This window comes from Stigmatopora argus, unplaced genomic scaffold (assembly GCF_051989625.1).
Source record: "Stigmatopora argus isolate UIUO_Sarg unplaced genomic scaffold, RoL_Sarg_1.0 HiC_scaffold_25, whole genome shotgun sequence".
NCBI lineage: Eukaryota > Metazoa > Chordata > Actinopteri > Syngnathiformes > Syngnathidae > Stigmatopora > Stigmatopora argus.
The window spans coordinates 117,501-135,036 of NW_027520039.1; the positions used below are offsets into that span (position 1 = coordinate 117,501).

General features: G+C 42.4%; 1 protein-coding gene across 1 annotated transcript in view; it reads left to right on the top strand.

Moving 5' to 3' along the window:
* LOC144070280 (uncharacterized) overlaps window positions 1-17,536 on the top strand; it is an 84,156-nt gene that overhangs the window by 28,188 nt on the left and 38,432 nt on the right. The window contains exons 7-8 of the mRNA XM_077594873.1: window positions 9,378-9,538; window positions 17,001-17,115. Coding sequence (XP_077450999.1) covers window positions 9,378-9,538; window positions 17,001-17,115 — 276 coding nt within the window. The remainder of the gene's footprint in view (window positions 1-9,377; window positions 9,539-17,000; window positions 17,116-17,536) is intronic.

Consider the following 17,536-nt stretch of genomic DNA (forward strand, 5'->3'; position numbering starts at 1 on the left):
TACTAGGCTAGTGTGCCATCTATCGGGGAAATGAGGGTATTGGATTGGATTGGATAACTTTATTCATCCCGTATTCTGGAAATGTCATTGTTACAGTAGCAGAGGGTGATTAGACTGAACAACAAAGCAAAAGCACAAAGTACAAAGCAAATCAAAGTAAATGGGATCATTAAGAATAACCAAATCAGATCATCATACAGAAAAGCAGCAAAAAAACAAAACAAGCAAGAGTGGACGGAGCTACCGCCGCCGGCTGCCACTTGAATGGCGCCATCTTGGTTGCGGTAGCTAAAACGGATACAGACTCAAAAAGACGTTGTAAAGTTGGACAAAAACTGGAACCACATACAGGAAATCTTCCACAAGATGGGGACTTCTGCAGACTGTGACCGAGGTAGAGAATATGCAGAGTCACTCTTCCAAGCTTATCCGCACAGTTCCTCAGTAGTCTGGAGCTGAAGACAACAGCAGCAAAGCAGGACTCCGCTTCCAGCCTGGTAAGCGCCGACAGCTCTTCCATCTTATCCCATGATGGAATGGTTTGTCAGAAGCGTTGCTTCTTCTCCCGGCACTTTTGTCCAGCTCCGAATTTCCAGCGGGATTGAGGTGTTGCTCCTTCTGCTGCGTACTGTAACAGCTAGTCCCATGTGTATAACAGCGTAAGCATGGCTGATGGTTCCAAAAAAGAAGTGGCAGAAAGAAGCCAGGCTAACAGAACAAAGAAAGTTGTAAAAACATTAAAGTACAAAGTATAAAGTACAAAGTAAAGTAAAAAGGAATGTATTAAGAAATATTAAAATGTAATTAAAAAAGATAGAAGGGCTGTAAAACACAAAAAACAAATCAGAGTGGACAGAGCTACTGCCACTGGCTTCCGCGTGACGGCGCCATCTTGAAAAAAATAATAATAATGATAATAATTTGGACAACGTCGGCGGGCCGGATTAAAAGGCCTAACGGGCCGTATATGGCCCGTGGGTCGTAGTTTGCCCATGTCTGATCTAACACATTAATTCTATGTTCGTCGTCATTCCCAGTGGAAGTTTCAACTGTGGTCCGAGCTTTCAGGAAGGCAGAAATCACTGACTCAATTAATGATGACTTTGGTGAGGTGCCCACCATGAGTTATTATGCTATTGCTGTGTCACGAAAATACTAATACTTTAACCTCGGAGAAAAAAAAAATGTTTATTCAGTTTGGGAGTGAATGGAGTTTTCAGAAAACTGATTTGTAATCTATTAATAAAGTTTGGCTGACCTATCTGACTGTGTTGTTGACATTCCCTTTAGCACAGCACCATTGAGTGGATGCTTAACGTAACCCCAGCCTCTACTGTAGACCCGTATAATGCGGTGCGGTAGACCAGTGTAATGCGGAGCGGTGCGCCTTTAAATGTGATGCGTCTTGTGTGTGTGTCAAATACAGAAATATCACTCGTTACTGACACTGCGCCTTTAAATGCGGTGAGCCATATAGTCGTGAAAATACGGTATATGATTCAATCCAATTTAGTTTGCTTGGTGAGAAATTAAAACTAGACAGTTTAGTCAGCAGTATCTGGTGTTTGATGGTGTCAAATGTTTTTTTTGAGATCAATGAAAACCGCACCAATGATGCTGCCTTGATCTAGTTTTGATTTTATGTTTTCTAGATAGAAGCAATCCGTTGTTTGTGTTCCAGGGAGCACCTAGAAACTGGCTGGCGGAAATTCATCAGTAGAAGGATGTTTTCTAAGGCCAAATTGCTGCCTGTTCAGGGTGTATGGACTGCTGTTAATGTTACCCACAAATTGCTCTGCTACTATGTTTTCCAAGACTTTTGAGACAGCTGGAAGGATGCTTATACTGTCATCCTTCACCACTTTGCGGCTTCAACATTTGTGGCTTCAGTACATCGTGTTTTTTTAATATTAAGTATGAAAAAAAAGTTCATTAATATGTCAAATTTCATGCTGAAACTTCCCTGTCTTCCGCTTGCCACCAAGAAAATCGCAGAAGACGGGACTGTCAAAAAAATTGAAATCAGGAAGGGAACATATACTTTTTCACGGCACTGTAGCTTTTAATCTATAATCCTTATAAAGCGTGATTTATGGATGATGTATGTGTGGGTGTCTGTGGTTATGTTAGCATTCTCTCGCTACGTTTGTCCAAACCGTGCATCGTAGAGAGTTGAATTGATTGAATTTATTTACCTTCTCTTAGGGTGTGAACTCAAGACTTGAGCATTTGCAAGGATTATTGATGAGTATGCCTGACCAGAAATGAAAAATCCATAGCTGTTACAGCTGAAAGCCGAGTGGATTTATGAATCGTTGTTTTTACATGATGTGCCCTAAATGCACCGCGTGGCTGATTGGTCGTAACGTAGCACGCCTTTCCATGTCATTTACAAACGTCATTTTCGGAAGAATTTCCGCCAGCCAGTTTCTAGGTGCTCCCCGGAACACTTTTTTTCTGTCATGACGGGAGTTATAAAACATCCATAAACCTACTCTGCTTTCAGCTTTAACAAATAAATGGATGTGTGGGTGGGTGTGTGTGCACCTGGAAACTCGCTGGCAGAAAAATCTTCCGAAAATGTCGTTTGTAAATGACGTGGAAAGGCGTCCTACCTTACAACTACATTGGGTCAGCGCGGTGAGCACCGTCGTGTCTCGCCGAGTTTTCCCGTCACGCCAGAAGAAAAATGTGTTTTGGGGAGTATAGAATAGATAAAGCGTGATTTATGGATGGGTGGATGTTTTATGTTAACATTCTCATGCTACGTTTATCCACACCGAGCATCGTAGAGAGTTGAAATTGCCAAAAACAGCTGTCGGATCATAATAGACAAGTGATTGAATTTGTGTGTGAACTCAAGCTTTGAGCATTTGCAAGGATTATCAATGAGTATGCCTGACCAGAAATGAAAAATCCACAGCTTCTTCTGTGCACACTGCAGTGCTTCCGCTTAGTCATTTCCGCTTGAAGTTAGTTGCATGAACTACGCAATATGTATGAACAGCACAGCTATTTTGTGAATTTTTATTTTTGTCATATTTTCTCTTTGGGTTACAATGTTTTAACAAAAGCAAAACCCAAACATTGCTTAAGTAGGGAAAAACGTGTCATCTTTTATTTGGAAATTGACCGTCAGTTTTTTTTTTCCTAAAAGGCATACTCCTGCTTCTGTATACCTGTACATAACTGTATACGCGTTTGCTGTGCTATGCGTGCAACTGAAATTTTGCTTTCTCATCTCACCCATTTTTCAAAAGAGAATTTTTTTTATAGCGCAACAACTGTCTTTTGCTTCTAAGCAAGGCCGGGCCGGGCCCCCCTGCTTGTATTAAATATCTACACTTCTTGATAATTGTACTTTTGTACTTGTATTTCTATATAGGTGTGAAAACGTAGTTTGATATGTAGTAATAATAGGGGTTATCCTTATTTACGGACCAGTGTTATGACTGAGCACTTCCAGGGTTCAGAGAAAACACTCTTATGAATTTTTTATAGTAGTAGTTAATGGTGCTGTGAGAGATTCTTTGTGAGATTTTAGAATTGTTACATCCATATTAAAGTTCATCTTTTGCTTTCGAGCTTTTGAGACCAGACACATTTTTTCTCAACTCGTGACTGCTAAATTATGTGCAGATTAAGAATGTGTTCATCAGTGTTCAGCGGTTTTGGTTGTGATATTTTATCTGAGGGATGTTTTTAGGTGTCAGTTCTTTCTTGGAGTCTCGTTATGTATGCTAACGTAGGGTTTAAAAAGCCAACAGGAACAAAACTGAGTTTAAATTTGTTTTATTCATGTAATCTGTATTCGTGGTAACATAAATCAAAGGGTACTCGGATGATTCGCCTAAAGACGTTTCGCCGACGGACGTTTGACAGATGGACAGGTCGCCGAATGGACGTTCCACCTAACGGAGGTTCGGCTGGACAGAGGTTTTGCTGAAACGGGATTCGCGCGCTCGCCCCGCCCCCGGATCGTGTGTGTACAAGTTTTTCAACCTCAGCCCGTGGGCCATATACGGCCCGTCAGGATTTTTAATCCGGCCCGCCGCCGGCCTTGTCCAAATTATAGTAAAAATCAATGATAAAAAATAGATAAAAATAAAATCAGACTTAGGCTTGTCATCATCATTGACTAGACAAAAGCCTAATTGTCATCATACCCAGCTGCGTATGACGAAATTGAAGGTGCTTCTCCACAAAGTGCACTTTTCTCTTTGCCGCTCATCACTCTCAATTTATTAGTCTACCGTCAATGGCAGCCCGGGAAGAGGTCTGTCCAAAGAGCTCCAGTATTTGTATTTGATCATTAAATGCTGTTTTAGGATGGATTTAACCTGATTGCTGTCATTTCACGGCTCGGTTCTGCTACATCTGCCCGCCCAAGAGTGCTTAATCCCGGGCTGACATGCCCGCCCAAGAGTGCTTATTCCCGGGCTGCCATTGACGGTAGACTAATAAATTGAGAGTGATGAGCGGCAGAGGGAAATGAATCATTGATTTTTATTATAATTTGGACAACGCCGGCGCTGGGCCGGATTAAAAATCCTAACGGGCCGTATATGGCCCACGGGCCGAGGTTGAAAAACTTGTACACACGATCATGACCACGATCCGGGGGCGGGGCGAGCGCGCAAATCCCGTTTCGGCGAAACCTCCGTTCGGCGACCTGTCCGTCTGTCAAACGTCCGTCGGCGAAACGTCTTTAGGCGAATCATCCGGCCACGAAGTCAAAGCATTCAAACATCTACAAATCTGTCAAAGTCCTTATCTTCTGTATCCGACAATGGCGGGCCGTCAGGGCCTTCAAGGCCTTCTCTGCTGGCCTAAGAAATATCTGAATCATATTATATTTTGTCCATCAATACTTATTATTCCAAATGGTCTGTTAGCTTCCTTTCATTGCTTTCCCCCCTGGTTGCACTACTTCCAGATGTGTTTTCATATTGAAGCATTTAACCAATCACATTTCAGCCATTATTTGTTGCCAGATCAAATCTGCCTCAAAGCCTTCAAAATCAGTTCTGCGGGGTCTGCTGCATTAAACAAGACTGTTGCTTTTAACCAATCAGATTTCGAATTGGCAACCCCACAATGATTTTTCATAGGCGTGGGCATTTTGCTGGCTGGGACAAGTCATTGCTTTCACCCTCTATTATTGGCTTGCTAGAGTAGACGGGCCAAAAGCTAGAATGAGGCAGCCAGACTAGCAAACACCACCCACAATGGCCAACGCAGGAAAGCTAATGGATTCGGTTGCAAATTTGCTGGCAAAGCCATTTTCCACACAGACTTTTACAGAAAAAACGGACATCATTAAGAAAGGGCGGTCAACTCCGAAGCTAGCAAGCCTGTTACAGCCGGGAAAAGCGTGTGTTCGGACCTTTCAGTGCGCTAACTACGAGCGCTATCCTTGGCTCACGGGCTCCGATGAACACAGCAAATTATATTGCTGGGAGTGCTTGTTATTTGCCACCGATCGACATGGTTTTTGGAGCAACACTGGATTTGCAAATTTGTCTTGTTGAACCAAAGCAGCAACGAGACACCAAAGCTCTGCCGGACACTTACAAGCAACGGTCCGCTCCAAAACTTTTGGAGATACTCAAGTGGAGTTACAATTAAACAAGTGCGCAGGGAAACGGAGCGCCAGAACGAAAAGGTAAAGAAAAATAGGGAAATCTTAAAAAGTTTGATAGACTGCGTCATTTTTTGGGGCAAGCAGGAACTTTCATTTCGGGGACACAATGAAAGCGCTGCCTCCCCAAACAAAGGAAATTATGTGGAACCTCTTTCTCTTTTTGCTGAGAAAAAAAAAGGATTTACATTACCACATGTCCACTAATAAAGTATTTAGTGGCACGTCGGGCAGAATACAAAATGACCTGATCACTGCTATTGCTCAAGTGATGGATGAAGAGATCAGAAGCGAAATAAAAAAAGTACAGTTTGTCTCTGTAATGGTGGATGAGACGACAGACGCGAGTAACGCAGCGCAGCTCGCACTGGTTCTGCGTTACGTCACGGGCAAAGGTGTCAAGGAGCGGTTCGTCAGATTTGAAAATGTTACCAATGGGAAGCGAGCCGATGACATTGCAGGTCTCATCATTCAATTTTTGGTGGAAAATGAATGTCTGGGTAAAGTTGTGGCACAGTGTTATGACGGTGCAGCGGTCATGTCTTCTGGATTAAATGGTGTGCAGGCTAAAGTTAAGGAGAGAGCACCGTTAGCTTTATTCATACACTGCTATGCCCATCGGCTCAATTTAGTACTGACTCAGGGGGCCTCAAAGCTTAAAGAATGCAAGATATTTTTTGCTCACCTGAATGGCTTTGCTGCATTTTTTTCGAGATCGCCTCGACGCACACAGCTGCTGGACGAAATCTGCCAGCGGCGTCTGCCCCGTGTGGCACCAACACGGTGGCAGTACGCATCCAGGGTGGTCAATACAGTATTTGAGAAGAGAGCTGCTCTAAAGGAACTGTTTCATCACATCCTGGAGCATCATGACGAGTACGACGAGGAGTCTGTGCGGTGTGCTGATGGATTTAAAGCACGTCTGGATGATTTTGAATTTTGATTTTTGCTTCACACATTTAATGTCATTTTTGAGCATTCAGACGTGCTTTTTTCAATACTACAGAACCACAAACTGGATGTACAGTTTTGTCTTGCAAGAGTAAAGGAGTTTTGTGGCACAGTTGAACGTGAGAGGAGCCGATATGAGGAAATCTGCGAGGCCACCGAATGCAGTGCGGGTGCTCCAAGCGCACGAAGAGGTCAAGCGCAAAATTCTCGCGTGCACTACCAACAACTTCACGACAGGATTCTGGACAATATTATTTGCCAGACGTGGACCAGATTACAAGACCACGAAAGACTGATGTTTCTCTCCCTCCTCGACTCGCAGATGTTTCAGGAATACCAGGAAACTTTCCCACATGCAGCCTTCTCCACTTTAACGCAGAGCCACGGAACACTTTTCGATCTGCCTCGGCTAAGAACAGAACTGATATGTATGCCATGGATGATTTTGCAGGAAAATCTCCCACTGATCTCCTTGACTTCCTTCAGCAGAAAAATCTGAGTGAGAGCATGGGGCAGCTGTACACATTAGTGTGTTTGGCAGTGACCATCCCCGTGTCCACTGCTTCTGTCGAACGGACGTTTTCAGCCCTAAATATAATCAAAACTTATGCCAGACATACAACAGGACAGACTAGACTTTTAGCATTAGCTTTGATGGCCATAGAAAAGAACTTCTTGATGGACCTGAAACGCACGTGTAATCTGTACGACAGAGTAATTGAAAGCTTCTTGAGGAAAGAAAGGAGGATGGATTTTGTGTATAAATAAAAATAATTTTTGTTGAGTAAACTGTCTATTTTCTGAAATAATATTTAAATATTTGAGGTTATTATTGATTCTTTTTATATGTGTCGCAGCTGTAGCTGCATTAAAGGTTTTATAGACATAAAATACTTATTGAGGGTTGGATTGATTCACACGTAGCACTATTGAAGGCCCAGGTGGGAAATGCACCGCCCGCCACTGGTATCCGACAAAGAGTTTGGCCAAGTTCACCAACAATGCTGGGTTCCATCTCATTGTCAGAGTTGTCACCATGGGATTTCGTAATAGTGATTCCAGCGTTGACGAAAGCTCAAACTAAAATGCTTGCCAGCACATTGAACCAGGCATTGACAATCCATTCAAATCGTCATGTAACTCATGCAACACTGTTTGCCATTTTGTTTCTTTGACAAAGAACAATTTCACCGCAGAAGAATAGCATGACGAACATTATAAAAGCCTGAGGAGTATGAGATTGGATTGGATTGGATTGGATAACTTTATTCATCCCGTATTCGGGAAATTTCATTGTGGCAGTAGCAAGAGGGTGATTAGACAGAACAACTAAGCAAAAGCACAAAGTACAAAGCAAATCAAAGTAAAGTTCATTGAGAATCACCAAATCAAATCATTAAGACAGAAAAGCAGCAAAAACAAATTGAGCAAGAGTGGACGGAGCTACCGCCGCCGGCTTCCACTTGAATGGCGCCATCTTGGTTGTGGTAGCTAAAACGGATACAGACTCAAAAAGACGTTGCAAAGTTGGACAAAAACCGGAACCACACACAGGAAGTCTTCCACAAGATGGGGGACTTCTGCAGACTGGGACCGAGGTAGAGACAATGCAGAGTCACTCTTCCAAGCTTATCCGCACAGTTCCTCAGTAGTCTGGAGCTGAAGACAACAGTAGCAGAGTAGAGCCCCTCGGCTCCGTTGCTGGCAAGCGCCGACAGATCTTCCATATACCATGATCGAATGGTATGTCAGAAGTGTTGCCTCTTCTCCCGGCACTTTTGTCCAGCTCCGAATCTCCGGCGGCACCAAGGTGTTGCTCTTTTCTGCTGCGTATTGTAACAGCTAGTCCCATGTGTGTGACAGCGTAGGCATGGCTGAATGGTTCCAACAAAGAAGTAGCCGAAAGAAGCCAGGCTCACAGAACAAAGAAAGTTGCAAAAACATTAAAGTAAAAAGTATAAAGTACAAAGTAAAGTAAAGAGGAATGTATTAAGAAATCTTAAAATGTAATTTAAAAAAAGATAGAAGGGCTGTAAAACACGAAAAACATAAGAACATACAGAGCTACTGTCACTGGCTTCCGCGTGACGGCGCCATCTTGAATGTTGCGTTCACCGGTTTTGTTGCGACTAAATTTCCCATCGCGCACATTATCTCCTGGATATTTCCCACCGAGTCTTTTCCAGCTTTGTTTTGATTTTGAACCGTCATTTAAAATGCCTCCTAAGCGTCCTATGGAAGAATCATTATTGGAGACAACGCCGCCTTCCCATTGCGGAGCGGGGACTTAGGCTGGAAAGCGGAGCCACAGCGAGCTGAGGGTTTCAAGGGTGCGGTCATCCCTACAGTTTGTATCCTTTTTTTCCCTAATACATTTCTTCTGTCGCCTGTCTAATAATGTACTGGAACACAGAGCCCTGCAAACAACCAGCCTCTTTAGCAATAATTTTTTGTGTTTTGCCTTTCTTGTGCAAGTTATCAATTGTCCTCTTTAGGAGAACTGCCGAGTCAGAAGTTTTACTGATAATTGTGTTGCATTCAGAGCAAGACTGAAAGGCCTTTGCAAGTGTTTTGAGTTGGTCAGTATACTATCAGTGTGGCACAAGCTGTCGGTCAAAATCAACAAGGAATTTTGTTGTTAATGACACCCTGAATTAAAAGGTTTACTGGGAGAGGGAAGCTGCCTCCTTCTTTAAATATTTCTAATGAATGTTTTAAATGACCTATTCTGAATGACAATTGGGGGGCGCAAAACATTAATATATTAACGTTTGTTCTGCTGCAGGGAGAGGAAAAAATACATGGCTGAGCCCTCTGGGCTGTGCCATGTTCACACTATGTGCTCAGGTAAAGCTGAGTTCAAGACTGGGACAGAAGATTTCCTTTCTGCAACATCTGGTAGCTCTTGCTGTAGTAGAAGCTGTACGTACACTACCAGGATATGAGGTATACATATTATATTGTGTCAACACTTACCATGTACAGTTGTGGTCAAAAGTTTACATACACTTGTGGAGAACATAATGTCATGGCTCTCTTCTCTACAACAGAAAAAGTGATCAAATCTGCTGGGTCAAAAATATACATAAAGCAACACGAATTAGCAATTTTGGTGACTTAGAAAGTTGTCAGTGAAATTAGCCTCGGAGCATGGCCTCTTAACTTCTTGTGAGGGAGGGAGAGGGAGAGTGAGGGAGAGGGAGGGAGAGCGAGAGAGAGAGAGCGAGAGAGAGCGAGCGAGAGAGAGAGAGCGAGAGATTGAGAGCGAGGGAGCGAGAGGGAGGCAGAGCGAGAGCGGGAGAAAAAGGGCGCGAGCGAGGGAGGGCGCGCGAGAGCGAGCGAGGAAGGGCGCGCGAGAGCGAGCGAGGGAGGGCGCGCGAGAGCGAGCGAGGGAGGGCGCGCGAGAGCGAGCGAGGGAGGGCGCGCGAGAGCGAGCGAGGGAGGGCGCGCGAGAGCGAGCGAGGGAGGGCGCGCGAGAGCGAGCGAGGGAGGGCGCGCGAGAGCGAGCGAGGGAGCGCGAGAGCGAGCGAGGGAGGGTGCGCGAGAGCGAGCGAGGGAGGGCGCGCGAGAGCGAGCGAGGGAGGGCGCGCGAGAGCGAGCGAGGGAGGGCGCGCGAGAGCGAGCGAGGGAGGGCGCGCGAGAGCGAGGGAGGGTGCGCGAGAGCGAGGGAGGGCGCGCGAGAGGGCGTGAGAGAGAGAGGGCGCGCGAGAGGGCGTGAGAGAGAGAGGGCGCGCGAGAGCGAGGGAGGGCGCGCGAGAGCGAGGGAGGGCGCGCGAGAGCGAGGGAGGGCGCGCGAGAGCAAGGGAGGGCGCGCGAGAGGGCGTGAGAGAGAGAGGGCGCGCGAGAGGGTGCGAGAGAGAGAGGGCGCGCGAGAGGGCGCGAGAGAGAGAGGGCGCGCGAGAGGGTGCGAGAGAGAGGGCGCGCGAGAGGGCGCGAGAGAGGGCGCGAGAGAGAGAGGGTGCGAGAGAGAGAGGGCGCGAGAGAGAGAGGGCGCGCGAGAGGGCGCGCGAGAGGGCGCGCGAGAGGGCGCGAGAGAGAGAGGGCGCGAGAGAGAGAGGGCGCGCGAGAGAGAGCAAGAGAGGGTACCTTATCAGTCAAAATTAAACATGCTAGCTGATATTCTATTTTGAACACTGCTTCCTTGTTAAGATCAAAACCCATATTTGTTTTTTCCTCTTTCCTACAATTACACAAATTAACTAATCATACTAAAAATAGGAAAAATACAAAAAGCAAACCAGGCTGCTTTCTCCCCAGGAAAACAGCTTTCCCGTTCTCTGTAACAGTTTAGATTCACATCAATTAATATTCAGAAACAAAATGCACACATTTATAATTCTAAATAGAATTGAACCCAGTAAAATGTAACCACCCCTTGTTTGTCAGGGTCAATATTTCTAGCATAATTGTATCCTTTAGAGCAATTAAAACCCATTACTTTTAAAATGCATACTAATCAAGTCCCAATTCATTTAACAATGTGTATTGCGTTGCATATTAACCTCAGTGTTTTGAAATTCAAAATATCCCAAACTAGTAGTCTTATTATCAAATGTAACATTCCATTGTCTTTGGAGTTTGCCAATCATCTCCTATAAAACTTTCTTAATCAATATTTTTCAATAGTCAGGCATAAAATTAAATTCTAGTTACATTTCTATCCATTGTAGTTTCTCTTTTCTCTCTAATTGTTTACTTTAAAAATATGCAAGAAGATCTAGTCACAATTGTTTACTTTAACTATCTGTAAGAAGGTGTAGTCTCAATTGAAACGCTTTTTTTTATTATGGAGACAATAAAACCAATATAAAAGTTCCTCATGGCTTACAGCATTGCTCCCCGAGCAATAATCTTTCCAATCAATATTGGAGTGCTTGCCATTTTGTCTGATTACGTCAAAAAGTTTATCTTACCTGTCTCCTCACGTTTCAACTGAGAGAACCTTCTTACAGAGCACAAAATGGATCCGCTATTTTCATGTCTGCGGTCTGTCAGGAACAATTGCACTCTCATCCCGGGTTGCTCATCATGTTTCCTGTTGAGAAATGCAATCTCCCTCTGCCAACCCAAAATGAATGCGTTTCTTTAAAGTTTTTTCTTTTATGCAGACATATGTTTAGCCTCATCCTCCAATTCCAATCGTGTAGTTAATAATGGCGTTTGGTACATTCCACTACTTTGGATTTCCATGTTTTTTTTTTTTTTTTCTTTCGGAACGAAATATGGAAACTTTTGTCAATTCAGTCAATTATTCTGTTAACACAATTTGGATGCCATTATCACAATAGATCAATAGTACTTTGGAATTTGGTATCAAACACTGTCTTTTCAGTGCTCCTAAATTTTGCATAGCAGATTTGTTTCTCCACTTCAAATTTCACGTTTGGAGTACTGCTGCTTTTACCATTAAAATTTCATTTGACTAAACAATTTTCCATAATTTTCATCAAAAATTGATTTCAAATTTCTAAATCATTTTCCACCTTGATATCTGATTGATTATATCTTGATGGTCGGCCAATTAGAAACACAAAAAGACAAACAAACAACCATTCATTTACACTCAGTGGTCTGCAATTTTTTCATCACTGGTTAAGAGCCATCCCCAGTCTGGGGCTTCTTGGCAGCTAACCACCTTTTTGCTGTGCTATCAGCCTAATCATTCTCAAAAGAAATAGGTTAATGTTGTTTGGTTGACATCAACTGTTTGATGCTAATGCAATTAATATTCTAATAGTCATTAATATGAACCACGCTAAAGCATATTCCACCTGTTGATGGGCAAAACAAGGAATGTCTTTCTGTGCACCGAAAAACATTTCATGCCTCTTCCGTCCTAGGGAAATCATGCCTATCCTAAATTAATTATTTTATCTAAATTTACCTAATAATTTGGATAAATGCCATTTCTGCATTGTTTTCATGTTTGATATCATTAATAATTTGGATGATTCTTAATACTTAAGTCTAAATCGCAAATCACTCTCATATTTCTAAAACCAATAGTTAAAGCTCTGGCTGAATTCCTATCCGCTCTAAGAAGGCAGTTTTATTTAAAATAAGAGCCATTTTCTGTGCTCACTATTACCTCAATTACAATTGAGGGAAAATAACCTTTCACTAGGCATTTCCTAATATACATTTTAGTGTTTAATAAAAGACCCATAATTTTTTACTAATATATCATAACACTATCAACTATCTCTGTCTCTCTTGTGGTAGTCTTTCCTGCCCTTTGTTTTTGGTGTGAAGGGAGCAGTAAACTGTATGGGCGCTCCCCCCCTCCTTTTGTTTGCAAAGAGTGTGCTTAGCTTGAGGGGTGTCCGCATCTGTGAAGGGGGGGGGCTTCACCACCTTTTTTATCTATCTATCCCCTTACTTTTGTTAACCATTTGTTTTGCTACCTCCTGTTCTAGTCGTGCGCTATCATTCGTCGCTGTGCGCGGGGAGGGTTGCCCCCGCATTCCCTGGCTATGTGGCCCTCTTTGCCGCACGACCAGCAGGCCCCCTTTCCCCCCCCTCGTCGTCGTGCTCCCCGCTTGCGTGTGGAGCCTCGCACGAGGAGAGCTGAAGAGGGACCACTGTTTTTTAACAGGCCTAATATATATATATATATATTCTTATCTTATTTATCCGCCTAAGTATATTTCTTAGTCGTTTCTAGTCTTATATTGCGCTACAATCGAGATTTATGAACGCGTCACAGCGTACTTATATCTTATTTATCTATTCATATGAAGATTACTTGCATGCGTTTATAGTTTTATTCTATATTTTTTTTCTTTATATCGAGCTCTTTCAGTATCTTGGCTCTGTATAACAATATCTTTCTCACTTTTACACACTTTCACTCCTTTTTAGTTCGCTTCTTTTCTCTTTACTTCGCTTCTTTATTTCTCTTTAACCAGGACTCTATCCTTTTTTTCACTTTTCATTCAATACACCCAGAACTCCACTATCCGTCACAGATTTTTCCTATTCAATACATCCTGGACTTCGCTTTCCTTTACAGAATTTAATTAGTCTGCTAAAACTAAGGGTGTCTGTCCGCCTGCGAAAGTTTGTTGTTTGAATTTGACCTCTGTACGCATGTGGAAGTTTTGTTGTTTGAATTTTTTACCTGATAGGGCCTAGGATTGTCAGGGTTTTCATTTCTTTAATCAGGACTCCGCTATCCTTTACAGAGTTTAATTAGTCTTTCTCAACTAAGGGGGTCTGTCACGCCAACGGATTTAGTTTTACAGAGTTTAATTAGTCTTTTTCAACTAAGGGGGTCTGTTACGCCAACGGATTTAGTTTTACAGAGTTTAATTAGTCTTTTTCAACTAAGGGGGTCTGTTACGCCATGGATTTCATCATTCACTCCTTTTTTCTCATTCATTCCTTTTTTAAATAAAATTTACTCACGATTCTCTGCGTCCTTGGTATCCCTTCAACCTTTGGACCCCAGCCCGTAAGGAAGAAACAGTCCTGGAAAAGGATCTTTATGCTGTGGCCACAGACTTTTCTGGATCTTGCTCACCCGCTGGGATCCTTAGGTATCTTGGAATCCGGCTCGAAGGACCAATTAAATGTTAGGTTTAAACACCAGACATTTGTTTCACCAACCTGAAAAGAAGGAAATCACAGAGAATTTTAGTAAACTTTATTTAAAAAATGAGAGGTTCAGGGACTGTCCCTCGTGACAGTCCTCCAAAAGCACTCTGAAGAAAATCTTCCCTCGCCAAGTCTCTTATTGTGTTTTGGGAGTGTCCAAGTTACAGGAAGTTTCAAGCTGATCACAGGAGAGAGAGATCTCTCCCAGTTACAAAAGGTTCTTTGATCATGACCATATGCCCCTTCGAGATAACATCTTTACAGTCACCCTCCTGATATCCTGCAACCCTCACACAATAGTTCAAACAGACAGGCGTCGGCCCCCCTGGGTAGTTCCTCTAAGGTGAAACTTTCCAGGGCTCAAGACACTCTCATTCTATTAACTAACATTTCAACAGTCATACCAGAATCAGGATAACTTATATAAAATAATTCCAACATGATCCATAGCTAAATCTTTAAATATTTATTTTATAGACTCCATTAAAGAACTGACTCCTAACATCCCTCAAATGCAATATCACCAAAAGAGACAGGAACAGGCTGAATAAGCTGGTCAAGAGGGCCAGCTCTGTTCTGGGCTGTCCTTTGGACTCTGGAGGAAGTGGGAGCGAGGAGGATGCTGACCAGGATGATGTCCAGCATGGACAGTACCTCCCACCCCCTGCATGAGTTTGTCGAGTCCCTCCGAAGCTCTTTCAGCAATAGACTCCTGAACCCTCATTGCAGGAAGGAGCGCTTCCGCAGATCTTTCCTCCCATCAGCTGTCAGGCTCTTTAACAAAACAAATGGCTGAATGTTAAGACCAACCGTATCAATACATCAATGTATATTTATATATATGTATGTATGTCTATATATATACATATATATATATATATATATATGTATATCAGCAACACGCGTAATTATTTATATATTTATTTATTTATGTATATATTTATTAATTTATGTATTTATTTATATATTTATTTATTTATTTTATTTATTAACTTATTTATTACTTATTTATTTGTCTAAAATGCCTTTTCCTGTATCTGCAGTCTCACCCTCTTGCTACTGTGACAATGAAATTTCACGAATACGGGGTTAAAAAATAAAGTTATCCAATCCAAAACCACTGAACACCAAAGGACCCATTTTTAATCGCCACGTGGTTTCACAGTCACGACTTGAGAAAGCTGTGTTTTATCTCAAAAGCTCCAAAGCAAAAGATGCCTTTAATATAGATGTAACATTTCTGAAATGCCACTATTGTAAACAAATCCATAAACGAGAGTCTTATCCCTGAAGCCTGGACGTGCTTGCTCATAACACCGATCCTTAAATCAGGGAACCCCACAATATTTACCAACTACAGACTGTAGAAGGTGCTATTTTTTTTTCTGTGCTGTAATGAACAGCTAGGACTTCTTCTAATCGCAAATTCTTTAATTCTCTCAAGTGGACGGAAGGTATAAACTTGATTCCAAGACAATAAAACAAAGTGAAAACAAAACATAGTACAATAACACCATTTAAAACACAGAGACAGAACATTTAGACAATACAGACCAGTCCGGGCCCCCTCTCCGTCCACCCTTCAGTGGGTTCCGGGTTGGAGGGCCATGCTCCCACGACAAGTCCACTTTTAAGACTATATGCAAATGAACAAGTGGGTGTAATTCATATAGAGACCAGACTATGTAGTTCCCTTCAAAAAGAGTGCATTCAGCCAGAGCACCTTCTCAATCCGTGCCTCACATACCTGGAACTCAATATCAATTACCATATGTGAACTCCCATCTCTGAACCTCTTTGCCAATCAACTTAAAGCCTGGCTGTTAGACGAACAGAATTGCAATGACAATGTTTTCTGAAACTGCCAATTAGCTGTTGGAAAATGGGAAAGAAACTTTAGGACCTTAATTTAAAAGTGTTGAAATGGACCACCATATTTCCATCATCCTACATGTCATACATTCTTTGCACAACATGGATCCTCAACCCCAGACCTGTGAAGCCAATGCATTAACCACTCGGCCCCCAGGGTGCCTTTGTTCTGTTCTAAATTATACAAATTTAACTTGGCAATTACTGGTTAACTTAACAATTATGACCAAGATCCTCACTGTGACTCTGATGGCCTCTCCACTAACTGCCATCTTTGAAATTCTTGATTTATCTATACCACTGAATGTGCTACCAAGGGATGTTGTAACTTATACATCCTGGTAGTTAGGTGAATTTTATTGCTGCATTGAAAAGCTGACGGATATTCCTTTATTTCCTTGTGGCTGGGGAGAGGGAAGTCTGGGCTTCCCTGCTGAAGCTGCTGCCCCCGCTACCCGACCTCGGATAAGCGGAAGATGTCATTCCAACCACACAAGACAATACCTTTTCACCAGTTTGGTGTCTTGCAAGTGTAATCAGTTGACTGCAGTCAAGTGCTGCTTGGTTTAGAAGAAACCTTAATGGCTGGGTTGATTGGAACAAAAAACAGGACCCACAGTGGCCCTTGAGGACCTTTTTTATTTATTTATTTATTTTCTAAACCCTTTTCTATTACATGCTGGTTGAGAGAATGTTGTTGTGCTTTGATTTATCATGTTTGCTTGATTTAAATTAAGTTTATATTTGATATAAAACAACATTAGACAGTCAAAATTTAGGGTGGTTTCGAATAAAATGTTTAATAATTCTTTAATTCACTATCCAAACTGCTTACTTTTACAAGTGTCGGGGGTGCTTATCCCAGCTGACTATGGGCCTGAACTTGTTGCTAACCAATCACCGGGCAAGTTTTAAAATTGCTGATGTTTATTTTCCTCAGGATATTGAACTTCGGCTAAAGTGGCCCAATGACATCTACTACAGCAACATTATGAAGCTTGGAGGAGTTCTTGTGACTTCCACTGTCATGGGCTCCACCTTTCATCTACTAATAGGTAGCCTAAACATAACCTCTTTTCCTGTCACTCTTGGATTTTTAAAATAAAGTAATACCTTGAGATATGAGCTAAATGTGTTTCGGGACAGAGCTCGCATGTCAATTTACCCATATCCCAAATCTATTTTTCCCATATAAAATAACTAAATACAAATTAATCTGTTCCCACCCTCTAAAAAAATACCTAAAAATAGGATATTACACTAGAAAAACATGTTTTAATTGTTCTAATTCACCACCTACGCTCAAAAAGTAACAAATACCTATCTAGTAGTTATGATCTGCAATAAAATGTGATATTATATACGGTACTGTAGAGAGTTCTTGCTTTCGAGACAGACGGTAGCGGCAGCGGAGGAGTAAGACACGTTTGGTTCGCTACACTTTTGTGACACGACGTAACATAACAGAAACTTTAA